At 35.8% G+C, this 12,168-nt stretch overlaps 3 protein-coding genes across 3 annotated transcripts; all 3 read left to right on the forward strand.

Annotated features, from left to right (window-relative positions):
* The first annotated feature begins 412 nt into the window (after positions 1-412).
* LOC114754950 (E3 ubiquitin-protein ligase RING1-like) lies at positions 413-4,038 on the forward strand. Its single transcript, XM_028943805.1, has 2 exons — positions 413-1,544; positions 3,338-4,038. The coding sequence occupies exon 1, from the start codon at positions 636-638 to the stop codon at positions 1,509-1,511; it is 876 nt and encodes a 291-aa protein (XP_028799638.1). The 5' UTR covers positions 413-635; the 3' UTR covers positions 1,512-1,544; positions 3,338-4,038.
* A 1,783-nt stretch (positions 4,039-5,821) lies between these two features.
* LOC114755015 (uncharacterized) lies at positions 5,822-6,545 on the forward strand. The gene has a single exon (XM_028943885.1). It carries the CDS (start codon positions 5,980-5,982, stop codon positions 6,235-6,237), a length of 258 nt encoding a protein of 85 aa, XP_028799718.1. The 5' UTR covers positions 5,822-5,979; the 3' UTR covers positions 6,238-6,545.
* A 3,551-nt stretch (positions 6,546-10,096) lies between these two features.
* LOC114754951 (VQ motif-containing protein 25-like) lies at positions 10,097-10,742 on the forward strand. The gene has a single exon (XM_028943806.1). It carries the CDS (start codon positions 10,170-10,172, stop codon positions 10,674-10,676), a length of 507 nt encoding a protein of 168 aa, XP_028799639.1. The 5' UTR covers positions 10,097-10,169; the 3' UTR covers positions 10,677-10,742.
* Positions 10,743-12,168: the final 1,426 nt, after the last annotated feature.

Consider the following 12,168-nt stretch of genomic DNA (forward strand, 5'->3'; position numbering starts at 1 on the left):
CTTTAGAATTTCTCTTTATCATGTATCTCCATCCCAAAAAAAAGATGAAGCTACGTGACTCCAATAATGTTTGTAGGAAAAACGTCGTCTTAAAGAATAAAGGGTAATTGATGGACTGAATCAACCGCAATAAAAGTACAGTCATGGGGAGGATGAAGTCAACTGTTAATTATGTATGACCAAAACGAAGAGACGTTTACTTGAGGAAAAGGGTCGTAAAAGAAACGACAATAGAGGGTTTAGAACTTTCGCGGTAAAGCCCCGCGTAGTTACCATGCACGCGCCATAACCACTCGGCCAAAACGGTTCAAGCCGCCCGCCTCCCGGTCTCGATATCTTATTTATAAATAATTTTAGAAAAGATTGACTAATGCCATCGCCCGTCGCTGCCAGTACCAGCACTACCAGACGAACCAAAAAGAGATCGACAAACCATTGAAAGTTGGGTGGTGGGCCCCACTCTCCCCTTCCCCTCTTCGCTCCATTACCATTTACGACAACACCGTCCTTACCGACTCCGACGTCACGTGTTGAGCGAGAGAGAGAGAGAGAGAGAGAGAGAGAGAGAGGAGAGAGCGGGTGGAAGGAAGGAGCAGGGAGGGACGGGGAGAAGAACTGAACAGGGAGAGGGAGAAATGTCCTCCGCCACCGCCACCGCCACCGCTGCCGACACTACCGTCGTGCCACAGACGGTGGAAGCAGAAATGAAGACGTACTGGTGTCACGAATGCGACATGAGTGTTGCTCTGTCTCCCCCTTCTTCGTCGTCGACTCTACTCTGCCCCCATTGTCACACCCACTTTCTCGAACTCATGGACTCCCCTTTCTTCCCTCAATCAGATTCTCATTCATTTCCCGCTTCGCTTTCCCTCTTCGACACCCCCTACCTTCAACACCTAATCCAGAACCACCTCCTTCCCTCGGACGACGACGACGACGACGGTGAACTTGAGTATGACGACGTTTTCGAGGACCCGTTATCTCTTCTCTCCACAATACCAAATACCACCTCCAAATCTTGCTCTGATTCTGTACCCACTATAACAGTTACCTCTTCATTGCTATCGCAGCTTGACCCTGGAGGGGTTCTTTGTGCGGTTTGTAAGGACCCAATTGGGGTTGATGCGCAGGCTAAGCAGCTTCCGTGTAAGCATTTGTACCACTCCGATTGCATTACGCCGTGGCTGGAGCACCACAATTCGTGCCCACTTTGTCGCTTTCAGCTCGTCGGCGAGCAAGAGGAGGAGGGGGCTTCTCAGGCGAGGAGGATCAGAAGGCAGTTGAGAACAGCCATGACGAGGCTGTCTGAATTGATGGAAGAGGAGGATGATTTCTACGGGTTGAGGACCACTCTGAGTCACATTGCTAGTAGACACCGTGTTCTTTCTTCTGCTATTTCGGGTCATAGGAATGATGAGAACCCTTCTGATTCCCTGTCTTCCCCTCGGATGACGGAAGCAGATTCTGTGTCTGCCGGCGGAAATGGTAATTCGGAGTCTGTTTCGAGCTGATTGGTCATTTATGCAAATTCAACGTGATATTAGGTATGTTTACATTACTTTCAACAAGCTATCAATTTTTGCCCTCTCTGTTCTTCGTATGTTGATGTTGATTCATTTGTTTAGAGATTTTGAATATGTCTTGGCTCAAATTCTTGGGCATTTCCATGCTGCTTGGTATCCTTGCATCATTTTTTGTTGCTTCTGTTTATTTATTTTCCCCTCTCTATATGATTCTCGTCCTAATACGCCTTTTTAGATTTATTTGCTTAGAGATTTTGATTGCTTTTGGTCAACTCTTGGAAATTCCCTGCCATTCGTGATAAATTAGATTGCTTTTTCAATGAAATCGTTCTTGTGACTTCCATCCATACCCGAGGGTAACTATTTGTCTAAAGAGTAAGATCTAACTTGTAAAACCGTTATGTAGGCGTGGAAGGGTCTTGAACATCAGTTTTGATCAGTAACTCCTTCAGAACTTTGATTTGTATGGGCTGGTTTAGAGTTCTATACTGACTCTTTGCAAGGAGTTTGGCATTATAGAGCTCCTAAATTTTCGTTATTTCCAATGAACTCAAAACTCAGTGGCATCTCATTTCCGTAAACAATAGCAATCTGGGTTGAACAAAGGCTTCAAGTTCGTTGGTGCTTGTTGGCTTTACACCAAATTTTAGAAGAAATTGCCATCTTTATTTGTCATAATGGCAAGTCTGTGCTTTTTTTTTTTTTTTTGGGGCCTCTTCAAAGAACTTGAAGAGATCTGGAGCTTCTCTTTGAAGCCAAATGATGGTAATATGAAACCTAACTAAGGATGTCTTCCTGATCATTCTTGATTAAATTAGTCTATAAGAGATTATCATTTTATACTCTAGTTCTTGGATTTATTTGGCTACGTGTTTGTCTCTACTTCTTCTTTGGACTAAACTGCATGTTTACTTGATACTAAAGGATTAACTCTGTGCATGTGTAGAAATTGTAACCAGTTTCAAACCTTTGGAAGAGGGGGGGAAAAAAAGGATTTGAAATATAGGAATGCATACAAGGCTAAAGTTTGAGGGTGTAACTTTTAGGGGCCAGATTGTATATTTAGTTTGACCGAACCATAATTTGCGCTGGTTTATGGGTCATGCAGAACAACAACTTCTGCCCTCACTCTTACGAATCATTAGAGTTAGCATTAATGCATTTGTTTAAGTTAGGTTACAATTTGCTCTTAGTGTGGGAAGGGCAATCAGTCAAATGGATTTGCTTATTTTGCTATCTGCAGTAGTCCTGTTGCATGTTCTGCGACTGCCATAACTTGATTCTGTCAGTGTTGAATTGTAATCATTCGCTGAAAATGAATTGGCATAAGTTGTTTATTGAAATGATTGAAGCTGGCGATGGAAACCATAATTAATTCAGCATTAGTCAAGTGCATATGCATTAACCTTGGTTGATTCCCCCAAGTATGGGAGACCATTTGGTTTGTTGATTTTCAATGCAAAAGCTTATTTTATTAGCAACATATATCTGCCATACTTGCTATTATTGTGAGAATGGGAAGCAAACAAGATCAAATTCTGGACCATTCAGTTATGAAGGCTTTAATTTGATGCCAAATATCATTTAAACTCTCAAGCCCTTGCTGTTACAATGAATATCCATGAATAATTTAATTGTACTCACTAATTTGACTATCCCTTTAGTTGCTGCATGATAATTAGTGCTGGTGCTTTGTGGGATCATAAAACCTGCTGCCATTTTATCTACTTTTTGTTTCTTTTAATCAAAAGACCTACTGTAGTTCATAAATTAATATTGGGTAATCTGATTTTTTTTTTTTTGGGCTCTTGCAGGCATAGGGTTTTTATCTGTCATGGAAGTCTTGAAGTTGTGTCACCATAGATTGGCTAATCAAGTGTAAATCTGCAGCGGTGGCTGTGCTAATCTTTTACTTTTTCCTTTTTGGGGGATAATGTAGAAAAATTTTAGGTAGACTCAGTTTACAAAGGAGAAGTAGATCAAATCTATCATAAATATACACAAACATCTCATGATGAAGTGTATCTTCATGATCATTTGGTCTGCATTCTATATTTGCAAACAGGGTCTATCTCGAAGCTTAATAAATTTTGCTAGGTAGTTACGGTACAAAGGTAAAAATTACAAATAAACTGGTAGAGTGCATATGTGCTTTGCATTTCTCTTCCTAGCCTGCCCAGCCCCTTCATCCCCTTCCCTAATCATGTCCATAGAAAGCAGTTTCTCCAAACTAGTTTCTCTCCACCTTGTCTGCAATAAAATGTTTCTGAGGTTCATCTTTCATCTGTGATGTGTCTGAACTGACGTTGTTCACTGAATCATTTGGAACGGATCAGGCTTTGATTTCTCATTTGATGTGTATGTTGACTACCATAATTAGTAATGGGATACAATTGGTCGGGTTGGGAACTGATTGTACCAGCTGTTAGACTCTATGTAGAGATTCTTTTTACAATACTCATGTAGTCTTGTTTGTACAAGTCTCGGACTCAAGAAAAATTTTACTCTTCGTTAACTGTCTTATTTATAAATTTTTTAATGATTTGGCTTATAAATATGATGGGGGGAGAAAAAACTTCTCTTGAGTTCGGTTGATGGACTGAGTATAAGGCGGGGAGAATCATGTTCTGGAGACACTGAATTTAATGAGGTTGATATTTAATATACTGAAATATTAATAAAATAAGCACTGGGTCAACAGAAATGAGGGGATCGAATTTGTTGTCAAAGGACAAGTCGTATGGATATTCACGACTTATCTGCTCCATTAATTAATAATTAATCATTCATAGTAATGTGATCGGAATCGTAATTCATTTTATTAAGGAAGATGCGTACATTATGTAATTGTTGCTTAGAAGGAATATCTTTAACCAGAAAAGCAAGCAATGAATGGACCATGACCACCCCTTGAATTCGTTCTCGTTCTGTACCTCCCGAGGGCCCCTTCGATATTTGGATGCTTAACCTTTTTCTGTTTTAGGTACATAAAATAAATTAATTTCATATATCCCATATTTTAATAAAAGAATGTAAAGGTATTCTCTTCTTTTACATAAAGAGCATACCCCATTGATAACAGAAATTATGAACTCAGATCGCCTCAATTGAGCTCCAACCGAATAATCCTGGCTTAATAGGGTTGCGGGTTATAAATTTATTTTATGAAAAAAAAAAAGATTTTATTTTAGCACCATTAGGTATTTTCAAACTACATTGTACTTAAGACTAATTCTTTTGGTGGCAAGAATAGTTAAAAAAATAAATACGTCTCTTAGAATTCAAACTTGCATTCTCTTAAGAAGATAATACTGCTATCACTTTAACTAACAACCTGTTGATCGATCTTGATATAATATTAATATTCTTCCAGTTCTAAATATAAGACTTTTGTGTATAAGAGTCTTATATTTAGGACCGGAGGAGTACTATCTTAAAGAGGTCTTGTAATTATGATCAGAGATAGTAATACTATTTGGCCAACAAAAAAAAGTACAATATGTGAAATCGCTTTATAGCTCCAATGATAGTTGTAATTTGTTGAAGGCATCAATTTGTGAAGAAGAATGGGGAACAAGTCATGGCGGCACCGTGGCATGGAACGGAACACGTTTTTCTTTTGGTTCTGCGACCTTCCTACGCTCATAATATCCAACGAATTGTCAATTGGGGCGCTGCTGTTGCGCCACGTAATACCTGCACGTGATTAGTCTCCCGTCATCTTCGTCGGGCGTCGGCGCCGCAAAACGACACAGTCTCACTCATCTTGCTTTTTTTTTTTTTGGTAAGAACTCACTCATCTTGCTTTGTTAAACCCCCATTCATATCCTAATAAACACATAAACCAATTTTACTACCGCTAGCTTAGGCTAACAGGATCACGTTTCATATAATGATATACTCCAAATTTGAGACGAATTAAGAAATGATAATTAATTACGCAAGGGATTAGGCAAATTTTGTGATGTGACGCTGACGTGGAATCAACCCAAATTCACCATCGGTGTCCCCCCAGAAACTTCCAACTAACTTTCCCGACAGGTCAAGCAATCCTGGTCGTCCATTCCCCCTGATTCGTCCCTGCAATAAATAATTCCAAGGGAACCCCTATCCGCTCATCGCCACGTGCACCCCAACTCCAATAATAGTACTTTATGGATAACAACGAACTTTCCCCCTTGGTTTCCCACTGATGAAAGATTCTGAATCTAGCCCAAATCGAAAGGGTCCATCCAAAGTTCATACATCTCATTTATGACTTTTCAAACTTCTGGTCGAAATTACATAACATTCCACACGCTATCGAGCTCTATATATATATTATATGTATGTGTACAGGTATCTGCATCTTATCTCTTCAATCCATTCTTGAGAATCATAATATTCGTACTTTGCGATCTGTGTTGTGTTGTGTTGGGTTCAGATTGGGATCAGAGTTAGGTTTTGATCAAAGATAATGGAGTTGGCGATGAGCTTAGGTGACGTGTTGCTGAAGGTCGGCTTGTTCTTCCTGGTTCAAGCTCTGGTTTATCTTATTCTCACTAGTTCTTCCAACATCTTCTCCAAGTCCGGTGGTAGATCACAGAGCTTCAGGACCGCCCGCTCCCTGAGTATTCGCCGGATTCTCGCCGTCCTCTCCGATCAGCCCGCCGAGCCCTCTCCTTCTGCTAAGGGCCCTCCCTCCCCGGCTGCTCAGAACTACAAGTCTGAATAATATAATCTCTCCTCAGGCCCCGCAGCTTCTTTGCTGTAGTCTAATTAGGCCGTGGATTTGCAAAATCAATGGAGATAGCTAACTGGGGGATTCTTATGCTGCCTTAGGGGTTGTTATTCTTTTGTTCTTTTTCTGGTGTGTATATATATCATATGAATTTGGAATATTGAGCATCAAGTTTCTGCTTTTGTGTATTTCTCTGCTAGCAGCTGTTATTATATACTGGGGATGCATGAGAAAGAGTATCTTCTTGTATCCAAATCGATTCATGATATGGAACTTGGGGGGGGGGGGGTGTGTGTAGCCTAGAAAAGATTGCTAAAATGGTTCCTGGATGTTAAATTTTAATCATCAAGTGATTATTCCCTAAATTGATATGTAATGTTTCTGATTAATATGTATTATTGACGATGAAAAATATAGGAAATAAGTAAAGTTAATTAAGTGATTGAAGAAATTATGGAAAACCCAAAGGGAAGCAACGAAGATATGAATGAAGACTGTAAAATTAAGGGAAGCAGCTGTAGAGGCTCCTCAAGTGGAAATAATCATGGGAAGGCGCTTTTTTGGTAAATAAAAGTGAAAACTGAATCAAAGAAATAACACACACGGGGTCCAAATTTCATACTGGGCTTATTTCTTGGGCCGAGATGTTAAGTTTTGCGGAAAAATATAAAGATCGGCCCAAATGAAGCCTGAAGAGCCACCCAGAAGCCGCATCATGAGAAAAACGGTTCCTAAAAATCAAAAGCCCAAATTCTCACAAAAAGCCAAAAATCCAACGGTTAGAAGATCTTAATCGAAGCAACCCACGAGTTAGGATACTCAATGCCTATGAAAAAATTAGTTGAAATGCAAAGCAACTTTTTAATCCTTTTTTTTTTTTTTCAATGTATGAAAATACGATACTGAATGAATTTTAATGGCGAAAGTCAATCCATTGCATGAAGCCTAAAGATTTGTTTAAAGGTTGTAAACATCACGCTCTCACAAGTCAATGAAGATTACACAAGGGAATATTAATGTAAGATAATTAAGCTTGCCATTTCGTTGCTGCAGGGCTCATATCCTAAGCCTTTAAAAGGCTAATTATCAAATCATAACCCTCATCCATCCTTGAAAAATATTTACTAAATAAATAATAACTCTTTATGTGTTTGTCTGGCATCCCGGTTATTGAATACTAAATGTGGATATTTTTTTTAAAGATTTGAATGTCGTTTTATTATAGATATCTGATTTTCCATTGTGTAGAAATGCTTTAATATTAAAGAAAGAATATGTTAATTGATAGTAGTCATGGTAAAAAAAAATATGATAATTGATAGAATAAGTATTACATTTAATTGATGAACAACATATGATATTATTTATACAAAGAATTATTTTGCGTGTGTATATATATTTTGATCTGTCAGTACCTCAACTCATGTTAACAGAATAAAACTATATGATTTAATTAAAAAAGAACTTGCGGGTTGCAAATTAAAAATAGGAAGAAAGTTGGGGGTATCTATAAAACGATTTTCCTTTTTTTTTTTAAAACTGCATATAAATATCATAGTTTCCGTACGTAATAACCGTGACTGATGAAGAGGTCAGAATCCACGTGCACGGTATGTGGGGACCACGTGGGGGTGTTCCCACACGATTCTCTTCCTGCCACAAATATTTTATCCCCAGAGTACGCCCTCCCCGACAACTCTTGTGAATTCTTCTGATCCACTTCACCATTTTTTTTAAAAATGGTCATAAAAATATATAATTTAAATAATATAAAATGAATGTATTCTGTTCAATTTTTCAAAATATAAAAAAAAAATCATGTTATCCAAACAATATAATATGTTTTTACATCTAAGAAAATACCAAAATAAACTTAGTATTTCATTCTTATTGTTTTTTTAAAGCGTGACAAAAAAATATCTTTAAATTTTAAAATTTTAAATCAGTCTTATTTGTTATATTTTAATAATAATTGGTAACATTTAAAAAGCAGATGATAACATTTTTTATAATCATTTCTGATTTGAAATTTTAAAATTTTAAGAATTTTTTTTACTTTTCTTTTTATTTTTCTGATAATATTCCGGAATTCGGATCACGTAACAGTGGATTTCAACCCTCTTGGCTGTCACTTTCTCTAACAAAATCAAGTCATCTTATTCACTTTGTATGATTCGGATCATGCTCACGCTCAGAGTAAATCTTTTTTTTTTTTCCCTTTTCAATTGAAATTATAACTTTATATAATATTTAAATTTCAATCATAAAATATATTACCAAAATGGAGTAAAATCACGCTTTAATGGAAATAACATTAGCTCGGCTATAGTGCTATGTTCTTTTATGAATGTAATTGGTTTGCGTTAGTGCTATTTTCTAAATCCCATTTCTTTGGTTGGCTAATATAAAAATTTTGTCTATACAAAATTAATTAAATTGATTCGGTGTTATTTATTTATTTTTAAATACACTTATCCAATATATAATATAGTTTAGCACATTTAATTTTTCAACTAAATTCTTTTTTTTTTTTTTGGACTGAGATTTCCACTAAATGCAACCACATTTAATTTAGCACTTATTCGTATAGTCTGACTTAATTCCAATAAGTCAATGCACGATGTAGATTTAAAAACAAGTTGATGTATAAAGTAATGTCATGATGATATTCTCAAGATAATTGCATATAACAATAATTTTGATGAGTTTTTTTTTAAAAAAAATATAAGACTGAATATATTAAAATTTGAATCTATGACAATACAATGAATGTATCCAGCACCATCATATGTGAAAAAATATTTAATGATTTTTTAAAAAAATAGTTTTTTTTTGTACATAAAAAATAGCTAACAAGTGAGAATGTTTCAAGTTAATGTTTGCCAAAAGGAAAGGCCATTAACTTCTAGCCTCATCTGTTGTGCCTCTTGTATAAGTCAAAGAACACCAAACCTAAACTAATTAATTTAATTAATTAATCATTAATAAGAACATATTATTTCGAGACACTAAGTATCAACGGTGAGCCCTTCTTGTACATACATAATTCCATCACATATGGCCACCAAAGACACCAAATATATAAAAAAAGATTGCATTATAATAATAAGGGGAAGCCACCTCTAAATTTTTGTTTTCTTTATGATATGTTAGTATTATTTTCTTAAAAAATTCTAATTTTTCCACCTAAAAAAATTTTAGTTTCAATTTTCCCCTTTAAATCCTCCCTATTAGTATTTTTTGGTTCTTTCCTGCACATAAAGCATATTCAATAATCCTATACATTATTGTATTATATGCTGCAAAATAAGTTATGATTCAAATTAGCTTCACCCCAATGTCTAGTTAGGCATATTTACTGATTATACCATGAGTTAATAAAAATTTACCCAAAGAACCAGTGTTTCATAAACCATAGTTCACTGGCACGTCAAATTTTTTAGGTTTTGCTTCATTATTCGTACTAACTAATTATATATTATGTGACTCTCCGTTTTTTTTTAACAACAGCTTTTTTTCCTTGAGTAAGTATTGGAATCCATTAATTCACAGAGAAGCAAATACAAAAATAATTAACTTCGCTTATCAACCTCCACCTCTCTAACATGAGAGATTGAGGGTGATCAAGAGCACAAAACTTATCTTCTATACTATGTGAATACCAATTACTTTTTAAAAATCAATATTAGATCTAATTAATTTAGAAGTTAGATTAGATCATATAAATATAATTTTTTCACGTACGAAGCTTGAATTTAAAACTTAATACCATCCTACAGTTTCCAAAAGCCAGGTTCATGAGAGCTTGAAAGTCTGCAACTTTTTTTTCTTTGAAATAATTACTCTTCTTTCAGCATATAAAATCAATCAACCACGTACCAGCCTGCACATTTTTTTTCTTTCTTGAGCTGCAAAGATCAGAAAAGATGACTAAGTCACGCACAAGTTATCCAGGTTCGGCATCATCATCTAAGCTAGGAATTGGAACAAGTTCAAACTTGATCGCTAAGTTGAAGCCAAAGATCAGGATAATCCATGTGTATGCTCCAGAGATCATCAAAACCGATGCTGCAAATTTCAGAGAGCTTGTTCAGAGGCTCACTGGTAAACCAGAAGATGATGAAGAAGAGAAAGGCAGGAAAAGAAAAACAACAAAGACCCCACCAAAGAGATCATTAGATCCAGTAATAGGTTTTCAAACCAAGCAGGGGATGATGGTTGTGGAAGATCAACAAGAGCAAGATTTTACGGCTCTGCAAAATGGGTTAAGGATCAAGAAAGAAGGAGAGAATGATAATGATAATGGTGGTGGTGATCAGATGTTGTGGGGAAAGTCATCAAGGTCAAATGGAAAATTCAGTGGTGGTTTCCTTGAAGGTTTCTCAGAATTCGACTGTTTCATGGAAGAGTTTGGCGCCATGCCTGTAGTGTAATCTAATCTAGCTAATTCCTTAGTTTCTACTTCTGTCTTGTTCTTCTTGTCTGTCTTTTTGGTTGTATCTGAGTATATATGGTCTCATATATAAATATATATATATATATATATATATATTACCTTATTTCTGATGTAGTTCATCCGTATTAACTTCCACTGGTTCCATTTTGATGCACAAATATAACAGCGCGCACACACAGAAGCACAGACACAAGCAATTGCTTTGCTGAATATAGTTGACTTCATCTTTTGCCTTTGAAGGCTTGACCTTCCCAGAAACCAAAATCAGACCTTTACAACATTTGAGCCATTACCTGTCATAGCTTAATTATCAGAACTGACCTCATACGGTTGTTTGTGGCTGCATACGAAAACTTTCCAAATTTTAATGTGAAGATGAAAATGGGAGAACTTGTGAGAATTAAGATAGATAAATAGCACTCCCTAAGGATTTTCTATGTCTCACAGGTTAGTCTTTTGAAATGTATATTCTGGGAAAGAGTTATTAGGACCAAAATAATACCTTAAGCCTTGAAAATTTTGTTTTAATCTGAAACCATGGAATTAAGAAGGGAAGATAGAGTGCAAATTTATCAGCACAATTAGCCAATAGCAAGAAAGAACATTTAGAGTCATTTTGCAGTCTCCTGTTCCCATATAAAGTACCCAAGGGAGAGAGAAGGAAATGAAACAAAATTGTAATGCAAGTTTGAAGCTTCGTATCAGGGATCTCTTTGGTACGCGTACTCTGCGTTTTAGAAAGTAAACTTCAACGTGGGTATAATCATTATAGACAAAAACTATGCAACATTTTATCATTGACAATAATTTTCTCGGTAAATTTAAGTATTGCGACTTGCCAGCTTACAGGTTTCAAGTGAATCGGGTGCTTTAAGGATTGGATCTGTCATGAAGTTCAATGGAAAGTACTCCTCCGGTCCTAATTATAAGACCCAATTGACTTATTTGAGGAGATTAAGGAAGTAAGTTAAGTTGGTTATTTATAATAAATAAGTGTTGTCATTCCTAAAATATCCTTGCTAATTAAGTATATTGGCTAAAACTATCATTATTAGAAGGATTATGTTGGAAAAAAATGTATAAATATAAGAGACAAAATGGATTGGGTCTTTTAATTAGGACCAAATAAAAAGTCAAATTGGGTCTTATAATAAGGACCGGAGGAGTATAAACTATCAGTACTATGAGTTAGTTGATTAATTTGAGTAAATTAAAAAAGTTTGTTAAGTTAGTTATTTATAATTAATAGATGTTATCTTCCCTAAAATACCCTTGATAATCATGTGTATTAGCTAAGACTATGATTTGATGGAATCTTTTTAATATGTGCAACTATTACAATGACTACTTTGGAAAATAGATAAATATGAGAGACAAAATAGATTGAGGTCTTATATTTAGAATCAAATTGAATGTCAAACTAACTTTTGTACGAAGGATTGAAAGTAGTATTATATATTGCACACATA

The sequence above is a fragment of the Neltuma alba genome, unplaced genomic scaffold (genome assembly GCF_004799145.2).
Source record: "Neltuma alba isolate B1F8T4 unplaced genomic scaffold, ASM479914v2 tig00010229_pilon, whole genome shotgun sequence".
NCBI classification, from domain to species: domain Eukaryota; kingdom Viridiplantae; phylum Streptophyta; class Magnoliopsida; order Fabales; family Fabaceae; genus Neltuma; species Neltuma alba.